We start from the raw sequence: 17,540 nt of genomic DNA, 5'->3' as shown, positions 1-17,540 counted from the left end.
TAAATTAATAGCCATGAAATGTTGTCACTCATACTAATGGCAAATACCCCCTTTCAGTTGGTGGTTCAACACTGATGTCTCTAGGCTTGAGGGAGAGCTCACAAGTAAATTACACGAATGTCCTGGAGCAATTGGGAATACACTTTTATTTAGTCTACCTGACCAGGGACATCTTTGAACTATAGGTCACCTAACCCCAACTTTTCACTCTTGTTAGGTTGTCCTTTTCTCTTGTTTTAAGCCGAAAGGGCTGAAATATCAACATTTCAGGTATTCTGTTTGGATAATGTGCAAAACTTGTGGCTTCACTAATAAAAAAAATTAACGAATGTATTTTTCTTAATGTGGTTAAACTATTTAAAGATTTGTATGCAAAATATTTCTGCTCAATTTGTGGTCAATGAAACTCTAAAAATGTTTAATTTGATAAAACACAAATATGGGTTAAAGGTTATTTGCTTTGGGCATCTTTTGATATTTTTTGAATCTAGCTCCATTGCTGTTAGAAATGGTGTCTCCCAGTACTGCAAAGTGCTTCCACAAGTTTAAAAAAAGAATGGGCAGAAAAGGAACTGCCAACTAAATCTATTTAACATGAGTAGAAAGTTTCCATGGAAGCTCTCGGCTGCTGGTTCCCAACACAGCTCCACTGTTAGCCTGTGACCTTGCGTTTAACTTTTTTCGACTTTTGGTGACTTTCACAAAAGAGAAATGAACTGGTTCATAAAATAAACAAGACATTTCATGGTACCATTTTGAACTGTTTGTGGATATTGCATTAAATCCATATGCTTGAAACTTTTCAATAATGCATTTCAACGTAACAATGGAATGAAATAAATAGTTCAAGCAATTTGTGGGACTTGGCTGCTTTTACATTATTACTCATTTTGGGTGTTATTTCAGTCTCTCCAACCTGCAGGTCGTGCGAAGAATCATGTGAATGGGAATATTCTATAAATGTCTATCATCTTTCGTCTCAACACTTCTGCTGCAGCCGCTGTTGAAGCGTATGAGTCCTTTGAGACCCCCTTTGATAAAAGGGGTTCTCAAATGTTGACCCTCAGTCACCTATTGCATCACTCCCTTTAGGGCTTCGGCCTCCTAATTGATCATTATAGCATAATTGACTGCCCTCTTTCATATTTATGATACCTCCCACTGGGACGTGGCAACAATTCTCCAAATCCATATGGGGGGATGCTTGTGGACAGTAGGGGTGTATACTCGACATTATTAGGAAGCAAACTCATCTCACAAATGAGTAATGACATCTCGCAAATATTTATTTAATAAATTGTTTCAATTTATAATAATCCAAAATCCAATGGCAAAACCCGTTGGCTTTTTGTCGAGGGAATCCAGGGCGACGCTCACTTCCGGGTTGGCCAACATACGTCATCCCTCCACCACTCTACTGTAAAAACACATGTTCAAGTTGAATGAGAATAATAATTCTGCTATAGTATTTATTTAAGGGTGGGGGGGGGGATACAAGTCTTTTGGCCATTTGTAGTGTTGATAAGCAGAGAAATAATTTGTCCGCAAAGACGGTGATGTCGCTTAGCAACGGTAGATGCTGGAAGACCATTGAGAAGACCCGTGTAATAAAGGCCTATAATATTTCTGTTTATGGCATAGATTTCTCCTCAGATTAGGCCAATAAACCAATGGTAAAATAAAAATAAAAACGCTAGATCAAAGGCCCGGCCCGAGTATGATGGTGGGAAATATCGGCCCGACCCGGCCCGCGTCGGGCTCAGGCTCGGGCAGAGAATCTAAACAATCTATAACTATATAATATAGAGCCACAGGTTGAAGCGTATGCGTCCTTTGAGACCCCCTTTGATATATAAGAGACCTCAAAGTACAGTTTACTTAAATGTTGTCGACCCAGTCACCTATTGCATCACTTCCATTAGGGCTTCGGCCTCCTAATTTATCATTGTAGTATAATTGAATGCCCTCTTTCATATATATGATACCTCCACCACTGGGACGTGGCAAAAATTCTCCAAATCCATATGGGGAGGGGGGGGGGTGATGCTTGTGGACAGTAGGGTTGTACACTAGACATAAATAGGAAGCAAACTCAGGAGAAGGAATGACCTCTCACAAATATATATTTAATTAATTCTTTCAAATAACCCTGCCTCGTTAAATCATTGAGCTTGGTGTTTTGCTTTCAAAAATAGGTTATAGAAGAAGTCTAAACTGCAGAAAATAAAAACATCCATGCTGCCTTTTAAGGATACCTTGGAATATCTGTCTATTTTTTAACCATCGGACCCTAGTTTACGACAAAAACAACACAATGTACGGCAGCTCCTTTGCCGCGTGGTTTTTAGAGCCTGTCCGATTGTGGAATCCAATAAACCTGCTATCAAGCTTACTTCGCTTAATACGTCACCTGTGGTTATTACAAATCATTAAAAGTTAAATAAAGTAAAGGTTTAATAACACAAACGCAGGAAACACGTGAGCTGCTAGTTTAGCGAAAGCAGCGTCCCTAGCAACCTGACGTTGTTGAAACATGCGAGCGAGCCGATTAAATCTTCCTAATAACTATAAAATTAAAGATCAGACACAATCACTGACTGAAGATTATGCAAGTAAAAAGTATATTTCTCGCTAGAAATGTTATTAGAAACACATTTAACGGTGAATCGATCCTAAAATATTGCATTTCCCATTCAGATAATAAAGATTAATAAAGATCATACACATTCACTGACAGAAGATTATGCGAGGAAAATGTACATTTCTCGCTAGAAATGTCATTAGAAACACGTTTAATGGTGTATCTGTCCTAAAATATTGCATTTCCCATTCAGATAATAACGATTAATATGGCTACGTAACAATTTCACCAAATGCTAGGAGAACGTATCGCCCCCTGTTGGTGCTATTCCCCCATTCATTTCGAATGGAGAAGGACGCGTGTTCAGGGTGACGCTTTGGTCAGGCAAAGCGTGACCCTGAACACGCCTTGCGATGTGGACAAACGTATCTATTTTACGCCTTGGCGTGATACCGGGTTGGTGGGTGGGCTCGAAAGTGTTTCAGCATGTGAGAGTGTGTCTGTGTGTGTGTGTGTGTGTGTGTGTGTGTGTGTGTGTGTGTGTGTGTGTGTGTGTGTGTGTGTGTGTGTGTGTGTGTGTGTGTGTGTTTGTGTGCGCACGTGCAAGTTTGTGTGTGCGTGCATGTGTGCGCACGTGCATTCGTCCAAAAGAATCTGTGTAGATGTGACTGAGGGTGTGTGTGTGTGTGTGTGTGTGTGTGTGTGTGTGTGTGTGTGTGTGTGTGTGTGTGTGTGTGTGTGTGTGTGTGTGTGTGTGTGTGTGTGTGTGTGTGTGTGTGACTAATCCATCTGACTTGGATGCGTATGTCTATCATAGAGAGGTAAGGAGCGGCACACAAAGCCCTTTGTATGCAGGGGCCGGACAAGTGAGGTTACAATACTTATGAGGGAGTGGAGGCTGCACACTGTTTACTGCTCATAAAGTGTTCATTTCCACCAATAAAAAAGATGTCAACGCTTCGATCAGATGCGGATCTTCGTCAAGACCTGAAGAACCGAATGTCACTGAGACGTCGACGCCTTCACACTTGTGACCACAGGGCCCTCGGTGTGGTCCACTGCCTCATCATCACTTCCTGTTTCCTTCAATGCTTGAGTAACTGTATAATCTATTAAAGACACAATAAAGCAACCTTTTACCCAAGCATCAAGGGGCACAGCAAGATGCCGCAATTACTTCTTGAAGTTCAATTTATTGAGAAATGGCGACATCTTGGATCAGGGTTTGGAACTGCAGTTCAGAACACTAAATCTTTTATTAAAATCCAAATAATCTTGAGCAAGATTCCAAAATGTGCAGAATATTGAATGGATGTGTAACCAGGTATTGGATAAAAACCTTTAAAATATAGCAGGGATAATTCCAAAGGGTCTGGGATAACTATACATGCAAGAGCAAAGCCCTGGGTTTGAGTTTACAGAATGAGATTATTATTCTTTTTTATATAGTTGATATTAATTATAACCATCTTATAGGCTGTGGGTATAATTAGTTTGAACACAAAAAACAGATATGGGATTGCTCAGTAAAGGCTTTTATTGTATATATTATTGTAAAATGGCAAAATAGACATGTATGGGGAAGCAAATGTATGTTTCCTACATACATGACTCATCAATCAATCAACAAAGTGTGTGTCTAATTTTCATTGTCATGTTCAAAACTAGAAATCTCTATTCTCTATTCAATGTGATCTTTTTGGTAGGTGAACATTCCCGCTATTCTGCATCTCGGTGTATTTTCCGTACATTATTCGAGCATCATATTTGAATATTGTATATTGGGTATAATGTGTAAAGGTTTTTTTGGAGGCGTACCTTGTGTGTACTTCAATATGATCTGTTCTGTGGAGGTGACGTCATCCAATTGCCTCTTTGGGGTGGGCTTAGTATCTTAGCCAATGCACAATTAAAGATTGGGTTAGATATATCATCGAGACTAACAACAAACAACACTGAATGCCCTAATGTGATTTGACTTGTGATCAATAAACTGTGTCCCATTGTCATTTTAGTATTTTTTATTTTGAAGCGGCACATTGTATCTATTACAATAGAAGTAGTATTTTTTGCTAATTGATGTTATTACAGTAACTGTTAGCTGACAGATCTTAGTCCAAAAGCTCACCTTCCTGAACTCTCAATTGAAAGTGATGTTTAAGGTCGTTCAACCATCCCGCTATTTAAACTCATTCAATAAAGTGTGTATTTTATTTTAGTTATCATGTTTATATTTAAAAACTGGCAGTTTGTATATATACCAGTAGCTAGCAATAGTCTACATAAAAGGAACTCACCTTTCTGAACACTCAGTATAAAGTGATGTTTAAGGTCGTTCCACCATCCCGCTATTTCCGCTCTGCATCCGTATTATCCAGAGTCCATCTCACTGACGTTTAATATCGTCATGGAAACATCTCCCTTTCTCAGGTCACCCAGGAGCTGGTACCTGCTGGACACCTGTGAGTCTTTTCTCACTGTTGCACCGTCAGCGGCGATCAGCTGATTGCTACATTTCCCGGCTGGTATAACACTTCGTTCCTAGCATGTTGAACTTAGACCATTTGCTAGGACATCATATTTACACGGCAGAGTCACATCATTACCCACAGTGCCGAGCACATCCAGGTCACATTCAGCAGCTGTAATAGAGTGATAGAGGAAGTTATAGCACTAAATTAAGTCAAAATATGACCTTTATTCTATCCCTCTTTCCAATGCATAACCCCTCATTATTGCTATTGGTTTGAGGATAGTCCTGTTATAGTTTGGTTATCTACTAACACTTCATTGCTGAGCGTTTTCACATAATGATGAAAACTTCTTTTTTGATGCGCGTTGTGTTGTCAATGCAAACTAAGTGAATGTCACATGTATTATCGGGCCCAATTCCATATTGCTTCGGCTATTGTTCAGGCTCCAAGCTCGAGCATTACCATCGAGCATTAGGAAAGAACTTTTGGAATGGAGCCAGGTTTCTTTTTCTGGATGAATCTTCGCTAGCAATACCTCGACTAGCAAATGCTCTCACCTAGGAAGCATTGATGAGTTGTTTGCATGATAAGAAAAGGAAGCAAACGTTCAGACTTTAGGAAATAACGGATCCAGATATGCAGAACCGAATCCACAGTATTTTGACCAATCACGACACATCCGTGTTCATGAAAAAATATATCCCCGTAAACATATTCATAAAGGAAGGTGATTGTAATGCATTTAACGCATTCCTTAACACTGTGTCATGATTGGTCGAAATACCTTGAATCCGGTTCAGGATTTCTGGATCGGACGACTCAAACACACTACCTAAAGTCCAGATGTGGTGGCTGGAGCTATTATTTTCAAAGTTTTACTATTGTGCAGGACCCTTATCTGTCTTGAGAGACTATCTTAAGTTTGGAATTGTGTGTGAACCACACAGTATTGAACCCCATATTTTGACGGCTGTGCTTAAACTAGGCCTACATCTCTTTTCAATAAGAATTGGAACAATAACCTTCAAACAAACCAACGCCTAGATTTGAACAATACTGTTCAATTTAATATTGTACCTAACCCAACCCTTTCCCAAGGTAAAAAGACTCAATCTCAATAGGATATCTGTTTAATACTACTAAAGGATATATTTTAGTAGAGTCATAGTGACTCTTTATAGGAAGTCTATCGCATGTAGTATTTGAAATGTGTGAAGTCATTACCTGATAACAGACACAGCAAGAGCAGGAGTCCTGATCCAGACACGGCCGTCATTATGTTGGGCTCTAGTACTGACTGTAGCCAATAGTAAGCAGTATTGCAGGTATGAAGATGATGAAGGACAGTTTGTGTGTTTGTGTATGTGTGTCTACTTGTATCTGTGCGTATGTGGGTGTGTCTATGTGTATTTGTGAGCACTCTGTGTATGTGTGTATGTTTCGGTGGGTGCAGAAGGGTTTTTGATGGTGTGACTGTGAATTCACACTGCATGTTTGCCTGTAGGTGCATATGCGTGGGAATATTTGTGCTTGTGACTGTGTGAGCATGTGACTGAGGGTGTCTGAGTTGGTATGTTAGTGTGTGTGTGTGCAGGGCCGTTGCACCAAATCCTGGGCCCTGTATACAAGAGGTACTGATGGGCCCCCCCCCCCCCCCCAGAATTCCCCCTACTAGCCCCCTGCGCTGAATTGTTGACGGGGACGGGACGGGGGACGGGGGGGGTAGAAAACAATTGTTGACGGGGGGGGGTAGAGAACAATTGTTGACGGGGGGGGGGGGGGGAGGTAGGAGACGTGGCCGTGTGCGACTCCTAACACTATGGGCTGGTGGATAATTCAGATAAAATATTATTATTATTTTTTTCTTTTTGAATTTTTTATTGCCATGGGCAATGCCTTGGGCCCCCCCTCTGCCTTGGGCCCCCCCAGGACCGCCTCACTTTCCCCCACAGTCCGTCGGCCCTGTGTGTGTGTGTGTGTGTGTGTGTGTGTGTGTGTGTGTGTGTGTGTGTGTGTGTGTGTGTGTGTGTGTGTGTGTGTGTGTGTGTGAGTTTTTGGGTAGCGTCGTCATCCTCTGATGATGGGGGCTGGGGAGTCGTAGTCTCCACGGAGATCGCAGTTGTCGTAGACGGACAAGGCGGTGGAGACGGAGGTGGTGCGGCGCCTGGTGGACACAGCTGGGCTTGTGTACACCCTACCTTCCAACCAGAACTCGTGGGTGGTTTCGCTGTTCCCCACCTTCACTGGCAGCATGAGTTTCCCCAGCATCCCAGTTAGTTCTCCGGGCACCCCTGGGCGCACATTGGAGGTGGTGGAACCCGTGTCCACGAGGGCCCAGCAGGGGTGTCCCGTGATGGAACAGAGGAGGTAGAGGCCGTGTGCGTGGCCCACTCTACCAATCTTTCATTGTCCTCAATGGGGTCTACGGTCGGTTGAACGGCTGGCAGTCTCCCCAGGGGGGCCTACCCGCCCTAGTACCCCAACTGTGGGGCACTGTGGTGTTTTGGTGCGGGGGCGGGGGCGGGGCAGTTTGGGGACCAGTGCCCCGCTTCTCCACAGCGCCAACATGGGTCGTTGAAGCGGCGTTCCCGGGAGTCCCCGTGGGTTGGTCGATGTCGGTCTGGTCGAGTTGGTGACGGAAAAGCCTGGCAGACGGCCCTCCCCTCGACGTCCCCTTCCCCATCGCTGACGTTGGCCTGGCACACCCGGGGACCTGGTCGTTTGCATGGGGTCATAACGGCCTCCACCCTCTCTGCCTCCTCCAGCGCGGCGGCACTGAGGCCGGTCGGTGCCTTGATGCAGAGGTGTTCTCTCAGCCTCTCTGGTGTGAGGCCAGAGGTGAAGGAGCCGAGGGCTAGCTCCTCATGGGCTGCTTTCTCAAACGTGGTATAGCCACGACATGCATAGAAGCGCACATCAGCCGCCAGCGTCACATGGTCTAGTCTCTCAGTGGGCGTTAGGTTGAGTGAAACCTGCAGCACCTTCCCCCCCCCCCAGTGCTAGAGCAAGGTGGGCAGCAGTGCCTTGGTTGCTTAAAGGTGGTCCGTGGTGCCGGGCTAGCAATGGGAATGCCCGCAGCAGAGCATCCGGGGGCGAGGCGGTCGGCGGCGCCCTCTCGGTAGCGTTCAGCGACGTCCTCTCAGCGGCGACGATCAGAGGCGAGCTCTCAGCGACGTTCCACGACGCCCTCATGACGGCGGTGGCCAGCGAGGCGTTCTCGTTGACGGCGATCAGCAGCAAGCTGTCGACGGCCGGCGGTGATCGACGGCGAGCTCTTGGCGTCGTAGGTCAGCAGTGGCAGTCTCTCTGCGCTGGTCGCTCGTCTCGCATGGCGGCGGGGAGCACAGGCACCGTCGGGTCGATCACTCGTCTCCGCAGGCAGATCCTCGCCGAGATGCTGAAGAAGTTCTTCGATTTCGAAAAAGTTTCTTCGCGAGATAGCTTCTTGACATCGCCATCTTCGTACGGGGTATTCTTTTTATTAAATCCCACCTCTGACACCAATGTGGCGAATATCAAAGGGCAGAGGCGTGATATACTTTCAGTGACTTTATTGTAATGTTCCCAGAGTACACCAAGATCTAACTTAACCGAGAGCCTTAACCTTTACTAACCGCCCTCACTAACTCTCCTCACTAATTGTCTTCCTGCCTTCTTAACCGTCTTCTAACCGTCCTCTTAAAGCAAAGCATGATGGGAACACATCAGCAACCAATAGCAGTAGTATAAAACAATCCAACAAACATAGCCCCGGCGCAACATTACTTAATATGACTTTGGCAGTGATGTTGCGCCATGCACGCAATTGTAAACGCGAGCAGCATAGCTGCGTGCCTGCCTGCTTTCAGCAAATTATTTAAAAAATATATATTTATCAGTCACAGCACTCACAGCAGCCTTTCCTCTTCGGGTAAGTCGAGCTATTTAATAGCAGCCTTAAATCTTGCATAACAAGTAGGCTAGCAAACACCGTTGCCATTCAACAGTGTGTGTGACAACGTGTGCTATGTCCTAAACTTCAAATCAGTGTCCACTGACTTTCTGCTTAATGTGAAACTCATAACAAGTCGTGCATGTAGCCTATGCAATGTGTGCGTGTGTGCAGTTTCACTTTTTTAAGTACCGTTTCGAGAACCATCTTAGCACCGGAACCGTTTTAAAATGACCGAGTAGGAACCGGTATTGGATAAATCACAAACGATACCCAACCCTATTTGAAACAGGGTCGCTTTTCTGATAGCCCGTATCTGCACTGCGTCAACCACAGCGAGAAAAAGAAGTAGAGAGAGAGAGAGAGAGAGAGAGAGAGAGAGAGAGAGAGAGAGAGAGAGAGAGAGAGAGAGAGAGAGAGAGAGAGAGAGAGAGAGAGAGAGAGAGAGAGAGAGAGAGAGAGAGAGAGAGAGAGAGAGAGAGAGAGAGAGAGAGAGAGACAGGGGGGGGGGGGGGATTATTATGCATTGTTGTCTCTGTGTTTGTGTCAGTGGAAAGTGAGGTTGGTCATCCTTGTTGTCACTTCGTCTTTTCGACCTGGTGCACTTAAGACACTTAAAAGCAATGACGGCTGTCTGTTTGCCCAACAATTGTGCTAAATTCAAACCACCCGCTTCCCTTTCTGTCATTGGGGTTAGGGTTAGGGTCCTTTCCATGAGTCTAGTTTGTTCCAGTGTTTCAATTAATTGGAACTCTAATTTCACATGCATGTAGAAAAACACACACTTACTTTCATACACCCTTAGTAACACACATACACCACAAACAAACACACGCACACCATACACACACACACACACACACACACACACACACACACACACACACACACACACACACACACACACACACACACACACACACACACACACACACACACACACACACACACACACACACTCTACAATGAGTTGTCTTCTAGGTCAGATGGTGTCCGTCGTCCCATCTATGGTCTCTGCTGTGGAACAAACATCATTCCTGAGGAACAAAAAGCATCAGACATTTCATGTTATTGTTCTTTTGATAATGTTTGTGTTTGTGTGTGTGTGTGTGTGTGTGTGGGTATGTGTGCTTGCAATTTTTTTTCTCTGTACTCTGTATATGTTGTCTGTGTTGTATGTCTGTGTATTTGTGTTAGAAGGTGTCACAATTATTCTTTGTGTGTGTATGTGAATGTGTCCACGTCTACTTGTGCAGTTGGGCACTGTGTATTTGTGTCGGTGTGTGTGGGTCTATATGTACTTGTGAGCACTGTGCATGTGTGGGTGGGCTCGAAAGTGTTTCAGCATGTAAGAGTGTGTCTGTATTTGTGCATGTGAGCATAAGCATATTTGTTTCTAGGTAGTTGTGCATGAGAGTGCATGAATGTGTGTTTGTGAGTGTGTGTGTGTGTGCGCACGTGCAAGTTTGTGTTTGCGTGCATGTGTGCGCTCGTGCATTCGTCCAAAATAATCTGTGTACATGTGACTGAGGGTGTGTGTGTGTGTGTGTGTGTGTGTGTGTGTGTGTGTGTGTGTGTGTGTGTGTGTGTGTGTGTGTGTGTGTGTGTGTGTGTGTGTGTGTGTGTACTGACTGTAGCCAACAGTAAGCAGTAGTGCAGGTATGAAGATAATGAAGGACAGTCTGAGTGTGTTTCCTGTGAAGCCCCATATGCTGCTCTGCTGGAGGTCTGACTGCTGCAGGACACAAAGAACAAAACAAAACTAATTACTCCACACTCGTCTCCCATTGATTACATCAAGGCCTTACTTTCTCCTTTTTTGTGTGACAAACGTTCAGCACCAGAAGCATTGCCCAATGTGTAATACAGATGGGATCTAAGAGTTATAGGTCTGATTTGGATGTAAACATTACCTCATGACTAATCCATCTGACTTGGATGCGTACATACGCATCCAAGTCAGATGGATCTAACTTGGATTATAATTGTTTTAATCCAACAGGAAAAGGCATGCTTAACAAAGCATGGAACATAAGATTTACCTGTATAACTACTGTATTAACTATCCTTTTTACAGTAGCGATAAAATCTCCTTGGCTCTAAACGCATGGTTCACTCTCTGTCATTTTTTAATCCTATCATAGAGAGGTAAGGAGCGGCACACAAAGCCCTTTGTATGCAGGGGCCGGACAAGTGAGGTTACAATACTTATGGGGGAGTAGAGGCTGCACACTGTTTACTGCTCATAAAGTGTTCATTTCCACCAATAAAAAAGATCTCAACGCTTCGATCACATGCAGATCTTCGTCAAGACCTGAAGAACCGAATGTCACTGAGACGTCGACTGAATTGTTCTTCATCATAAACCTGTGCACCTCATGGTCTCTGTACCTGACACGCCTTCACACTCACCACAGGGCCCTCAGTGTGGTCCATTGCATCATCACATCCTGTTTCCTTCCCTGCTTCAGCAACTGTATAATCTATTAAAGACACAATAAAGTAACCTTTTACCCAAGCATCAAGAGACACAGCAAGATGGGGCAATTACTTCTTGAAGTACAATTTATTGAGAAATGGCGACATCTTGGATCAGGGTTTGGAACTGCAGTTCAGAACACTAAATCTTTTATTAAAATCCAAATAATCTTGAGCAAGATTCCAAAATGTGCAGAATGTTGAATGGATGTGTAACCAGGTATTGGATAAAAACCTGTAAAATATAGCAGGGATGATTCCAAAGGGTCTGGGATAACTATACATGCAAGAGCAAAGCCCTGGGTTTGAGTTTGCATAATGAGATTATTCTTTTTTATATAGTTTATATTAATTATAACCATCTTATAGGCTGTGGGTATAATTAGTTTGAACACAAAAAACAGATACGGGATTGCTCAGTAAAGACTATTATTGTATATATTATTGTAAAATGGCAAAATAGACATGTATGGGGAAGCAAATGTATGTTTCCTACATACATGACTCATCAATCAATCAACAAAGTGTGTGTCTAATTTTCATTGTCATGTTTATATCTAGAAATCTCTATTCTCTATTCAATGTGATCTTTTTGGTAGGTGAACATTCCCGCTATTCTGCATCTCGGTGTATTTTCCGTACATTATTCGAGCATCATATTTGAATATTGTATATTGGGTATAATGTGTAAAGGTTTTTTGGAGGCATACCTTGTGTGTACTTCAATATGGTCTGTTCTGTGGAGGTGACGTCATCCAATTTCCTCTTTGGGGTGGGCTTAGTAGCTTAGCCAATGCACAATTAAAGATTGGGTTAGATATATATTATCGGGACTAACAACAAACAACACTGAATGCCCAAAAGTGATTTGACTTGTGATCAATAAACTGTGTCCCATTGTCATTTTAGTATTTTTTATTTTGAAGCAGCACATTGTATCTATTACAATAGAAGTAGCCTTTTTTGCTAATTGATGCTATCACAGTAACTGTCTGCAGACAGATCTTAGTCCATAAGCTCACCTTCCTGAACTCTCAATTGAAAGTGATGTTTAAGGTCGTTCAACCATCCCGCTATTTATGCTCATTCAATAAAGTGTGTCTTATTTTAATTATCATGTTTATATTTAAAAACTGGCATTTTGTATATATAACAGTAGCTAGCAATAGTCTACATAAAAGGAACTCACCTTTCTGAACACTCAGTATAAAGTGATGTTTAAGGTCGTTCAACCATCCCGCTATTTTCACTCTGCATCCGTATTGTCCAGAGTCCATCTCACTGACGTTTAATATCGTCACGGAAACATCTCCCTGTCTCAGGTCACCCAGGAGCTGGTACCTGCTGGACACTTGTGAGTCTTTTCTGACTGTTGCACCGTCACTGGCGATCAGCTGATTGCTACACCCCGAGGATAGTATAGCACCTTGTACCCAGCATGTTGGACTTAGACCACTTGCTTGGACATCATATTTACACGGCAGAGTCACATTATAGCCCACAGTGGCGAACACAACCAGGTCACATTCAGCAGCTGTAAAGTAACAGAAGAACAACAGAGGAGATACATTATGATGACAGCTATGACCTGACCCAAAGGATAGAGGGAGTTACTAAAGGAAGTTGAATTTTTGTATAAAAAATGTATCACACAGACATTTGAGTCTGATCCGACCGCTCCACAGGAGAGATTTTCAATCTGAAAATGTGGCTTACAAAAGTAAAGACTGAATCATATGACTCTTCATAGGAAGTCTAATAACATGTAGTACCAGAAATGTGTGAAGTCATTACCTGTTAACAGACACAGCAGGAGCAGGAATCCTGAGCAGTACACGGCCGTCATTATGTTACGCTCTAATGCTACAACAACCTCCCAGTCGCACTCAAATACCTCACAGTGTCACGGGCTGAGTCATAGAGGGGGTTACAAACAAACACAGACAACAAGTAACCATACAGTAGCAGCAGGAAGTGCATGTCCTGTCTAAAACCACATACTAAAACCATTGCCTAACATGCAATAAGAGATGAGTGAAGCATGGCACATGCAAGGCATCAATCAGTAGGAAGGTGTCTTAGATGTTACATAATGTGATGAAGGAATGCAAGAACAACATAATCGAGAAATCAAAGTAACATTGAGGAAAGGTATTTTATTTGAACATTTCTCAATCCAGAATCATCCATCAATTTTCATCACGACAAAACGGCCCCTTGTTGTGTTGGTATCCTCAGATATTTGAAACAGGGTCGCACTTCTGATGGCCCCTATCTGAACTGTGTCAACCACACTGAGAGACAGAGGCAGACAGAGAGAGAGAGAGAGAGACAGAGAGAGAGAGAGAGAGAGAGACAGAGAGAGAGACAGAGAGAGAGAGAGACAGAGAGAGAGAGAGAGAGAGAGAGAGAGAGAGAGAGAGAGAGAGAGAGAGAGAGAGAGAGAGAGAGAGAGAGAGAGAGAGAGAGAGAGAGAGGGGGTGAATGATGTGCATTGGTGCCTCTATGTTTTAGTCAGTGGAAAGTGAGGTTGGTCACCCTTGTCACTTCGTCTTTTCAAACTGGTGCGCTTAAGACACTTAAAAGCTTTGACTGCTGTCTGTTTGCCCAACAATTGTACTAAATTTAAACTACCTTCTTTCCTTTCTGTCGTTATAAACGGTCCTTTCAATGAGTCTAGTTTGTTCCTGTGTTTCAATAAGTTTGACCTAAAATGGAACATGCATGCAGGATGACACACTCTTACTTTTATACACCCTTAGTAACACACAAAAACCACACACACAGACACACACTCACAAAAACACACACACTACAATGAGTTGTCTTCTTGGTCAGATGGTATCCGTCCACTCCACGGTCTCTGCTGTGACCTCATCAATCCTGAGGGACAAAAAGCATCAGACATTTCAGTCATTGTTCTTTAGACAGTTTGTGTGTGTGTGTGTGTGTTTGTGTTTGTGTGCGAGTAATTTTTGTCGATGTGTCGCAATTATTCTTTGTGTGTGCATGTGAATGTGTGTCTACGTTTACTTGTGCAGTTGTGCACTGTGTATTTGTGTCGGTGCGTGTGTCTATGTGTATTTGTGAGCACTGTTTTGTGGGTGGGCTCGAAAGTGTTTCAGCATGTGAGAGTGGGTCTGTATTTGTGCATGTGAGCATGTGCATCTGTGATTCTAGGTAGTTGTGCATGTGCGTGCATGAATGTGTGTTTGTGAGTGTGCGTGTGTGTGGGCGCACGTGCAAGTTTGTGTGTGCGTGCATGTATGCGCTCATGCATTCGTCCAAGTGAATCTGTGTACATGTGACTGAGGGTGTGTGAGTTTGTTTGTTAGTGTGTCTGTGTGTGTGTGTGTGTGTGTGTGTGTGTGTGTGTGTGTGTGTGTGTGTGTGTGTGTGTGTGTGTGTGTGTGTGTGTGTGTGTGTGTGTGTGTGTGTGTGTGTTTGTGTGTGTGTGTACTGACTGTAGCCAATAGTAAGGAGTAGTGCAGTAATTAAGATGATGAAGGACAGTCTGAATGTGTTTTCTATGAACCTCCATAGGCTGCTTATCTCGAGTTCTGACTGCTGCAGAACACAAAAAAAACAAAAACAAATTGCTACACACTTGTATCCCATTGATTACATATCCTTATTATTCCTTATTTTTTCAGAATGTCACTGAGGCGTTGACTGAATTGTTTTTCATCATAAACCTGTGAACCTCCAACCTCGATCCATTGAATGGATGTGTAACCAGGTATTGGATAGAAACCTGTAAAAGCCTGCAGGAACAATTCCACAGGGTCTGGGATAACTATGAAAGAGCAAAGCCCTGGGTTTGAGTTTAAAGAATGAGAATATTTTTTGATGTATTTAGTTTATAGTAATTATAACCATCTTATAGGCTGTGGGCATCGTTCGTTTGAATACACAAAACGGAATGTTGTAATGGCTTTAAAGAATCACACCTGGAAATAAAATAGGCCCCTTTAAATTAAAATGGTGCAATAGACACTCATGGGGAGCAATTACTCAATAATCAATCAACAATATGCATGAACATTCCCGCTATTCTTTCTCTGCATCTCAGTGTATTTTCCATACATTATTTGATCATCATGTTTGAATATTGTATCTTAGGTATAATGTGCAAAGGTTTTTTGAAGTTGTACCTTGTGTGTACTTCAATGTTGTCTGTTCTGTTTGGGGAGGGCTTAATATCTTAGCCAATACACAACAATGATTTGGTTAGATATATATTATCGGGACTAACAACAAACAACACTGAATGCCAAATAGTGATTTGAAAGGTGATCAATAAACTGTGTCCCATTTTCATTGTAGTATTTTTATTCTGAAGCTGGAACTTTGTATCTATTTCAGTAGCCTTTTATTTTGCTAATTGATGCTATTACAGTAACTGTCTGCTGTCTTTTAACAGATCTTATTCCATAATCTCACCTTTCTGAACTCTCAATTCAATGTTAGGGTTTAAGGTTTTGGACCGTCCCGGTATTGCCATTCTGCATCCGTATCCTCCAGAGTCCATCTCACTGACGTTTAATATTGTCATGGAAACATCTCCCTTTTCCAGGTCACCCAGGAGCTGGTACCTGCTGGACACTAGTGAGACTTTTCTCGCTGTTGCAGTGAGAAAAGCAGCGATCATCTGATTGCTACACCTCAAGCTTTGTTTACAACCTCGTTCCCAGATTGTATGCATAATTAGACCGTTTGCTGGAACATCATATTTACACGGCAGAGTCACATTATAGCCCACAGTGGCGAACACGACCAGGTCACATTCAGCAGCTGTAAAGTAACAGAAGAACAACAGAGGAGACACCTAATTATATGAACTCTGGCCTGATCTACCTGAAGTTAATAAAGCAAGTCTCATTCGTTTTTGTATCCAATATTTTTTTTTCACACAAACATTTGAGTCTGATCCATTGGCCGCACAGGAGCAATTCTCAGTCCCAAAACGTAGCTAACTAAAGCACGGATGTACAGGCTTGAGCATTGGATTTTTTTTTTGTGCAAGCCACCCATCTGTCTTGAGAGATTGGTGACAAAGTGTGACAAATATTGATTGGAGAAAGCAAAGGGCTAGCTTATTAACTTAATGAGGATTGACCCAGAGACTGTCCAGTGGCACTTCATAAAGCTGATGATTTCCTAAGTAAGATGTGCGCTTATATCCCATGCTGAGATCAGTTAATTCAATATTAAATATGTGATGAAAGAATGCAAGACCATCATAATCAAGTAATCAAACTAACATTGAGGAAAGGGACTTTTATTTGAACATTTCTCATTCCCGAAATATTCCATACATTTTCTTTACGACAATACGGCCCTAGCCTCAGATATTTGAAACAGGGTCGCTTTTCTGATAGCCCGTATCTGCACTGTGTCAACCACAGCGAGAGACAGAAGCATACATAGAGAGACAAGGAGTGAGAGAGAGAGAGAGAGAGAGAGAGAATTATTATGTATTGGCGTCTCTATGTTTTAGTCAGTGGAAAGTGAGGTTGGTCATCCTTGTCACTTCGTCTTTTCGAACTGGAGCCCTTAAGACACTTAAAAACAATGAGGGCAGTCTGTTCGCCCAACAATTGTACTAAATTCAAACTACCCGCTCCCCTTTCTGTCGTTATAAACGGTCCTTTCAATGAGTCCAGTTTGTTCCTGTGTTTCATTTAGTTTGACCTAAAATGGAACATGCCTGCAGAAAAATACACACTTACTTTTATACACCCTTAGTAACAAACAAACACCACATACAAACACACACAACGCACACAACGCACACACCGCACACACACACACACACACACACACACACACACACACACACACACACACACACACACACACACACACACACACACACACTCTCTACAATGAGTTGTCTTCTAGGTCAGATGGTATCCGTCCACTCCACGGTCTCTGCTGTGACCTCATCAATCCTGAGGGACAAAAAGCATCAGACATTTCAGTCATTGTTCTTTAGACAGTTTGTGTGTGTGTGTGTGTGCATGTAATTTTTGTCTGTACTCTATTATTTACAATTATTCTTTGTGTGTGTAAG

At 42.8% G+C, this 17,540-nt stretch overlaps 2 protein-coding genes across 3 annotated transcripts in view; both read right to left on the bottom strand.

Annotated features, from left to right (window-relative positions):
* The window catches only part of LOC115546852 (hepatitis A virus cellular receptor 1 homolog), a 28,728-nt gene that overhangs the window by 3,590 nt on the left and 7,598 nt on the right, over window positions 1-17,540 (bottom strand). The window lies entirely within an intron of this gene.
* Window positions 9,515-13,538, bottom strand: LOC115546854 (T-cell immunoglobulin and mucin domain-containing protein 4). 2 transcript variants are annotated; one of them, XM_030360633.1, is made up of 6 exons: window positions 13,259-13,538; window positions 12,654-12,998; window positions 12,175-12,249; window positions 11,378-11,469; window positions 10,619-10,721; window positions 9,515-10,023 (listed from the first exon to the last, which is right to left on the bottom strand). In XM_030360633.1, the coding sequence occupies exons 1-6, from the start codon at window positions 13,308-13,310 to the stop codon at window positions 9,992-9,994; spliced, it is 699 nt and encodes a 232-aa protein (XP_030216493.1). In that variant the 5' UTR covers window positions 13,311-13,538; the 3' UTR covers window positions 9,515-9,991. The 2 variants fall into 2 exon arrangements, with proteins under 2 accessions (XP_030216493.1, XP_030216494.1); XM_030360634.1 differs by having other exon boundaries at window positions 9,520-10,023; window positions 11,399-11,469.

This window comes from Gadus morhua, chromosome 7 (genome assembly GCF_902167405.1).
Source record: "Gadus morhua chromosome 7, gadMor3.0, whole genome shotgun sequence".
NCBI lineage: Eukaryota > Metazoa > Chordata > Actinopteri > Gadiformes > Gadidae > Gadus > Gadus morhua.
The sequence above is the reverse complement of the archived record's forward strand: the minus strand, read 5'-3'. Positions and strand labels throughout refer to the sequence as shown.

Excerpts from the sequence above, each read along its gene's own strand:
- LOC115546854 (XM_030360633.1), bottom strand. The coding sequence starts at position 13,310 with ATGACGGCCGTGTACTGCTCAGGATTCCTGCTCCTGCTGTGTCTGTTA. Across the intron at positions 11,470-12,174 it reads CATATTGAAGTACACACAAG|ATTATACAGTTGCTGAAGCA; the intron begins GTATGCCTCCAA and ends TGTCTTTAATAG. Across the intron at positions 10,722-11,377 it reads TGAGTGTGAAGGCGTGTCAG|CAGTCAGACCTCCAGCAGAG; the intron begins GTACAGAGACCA and ends TGTGTCCTGCAG.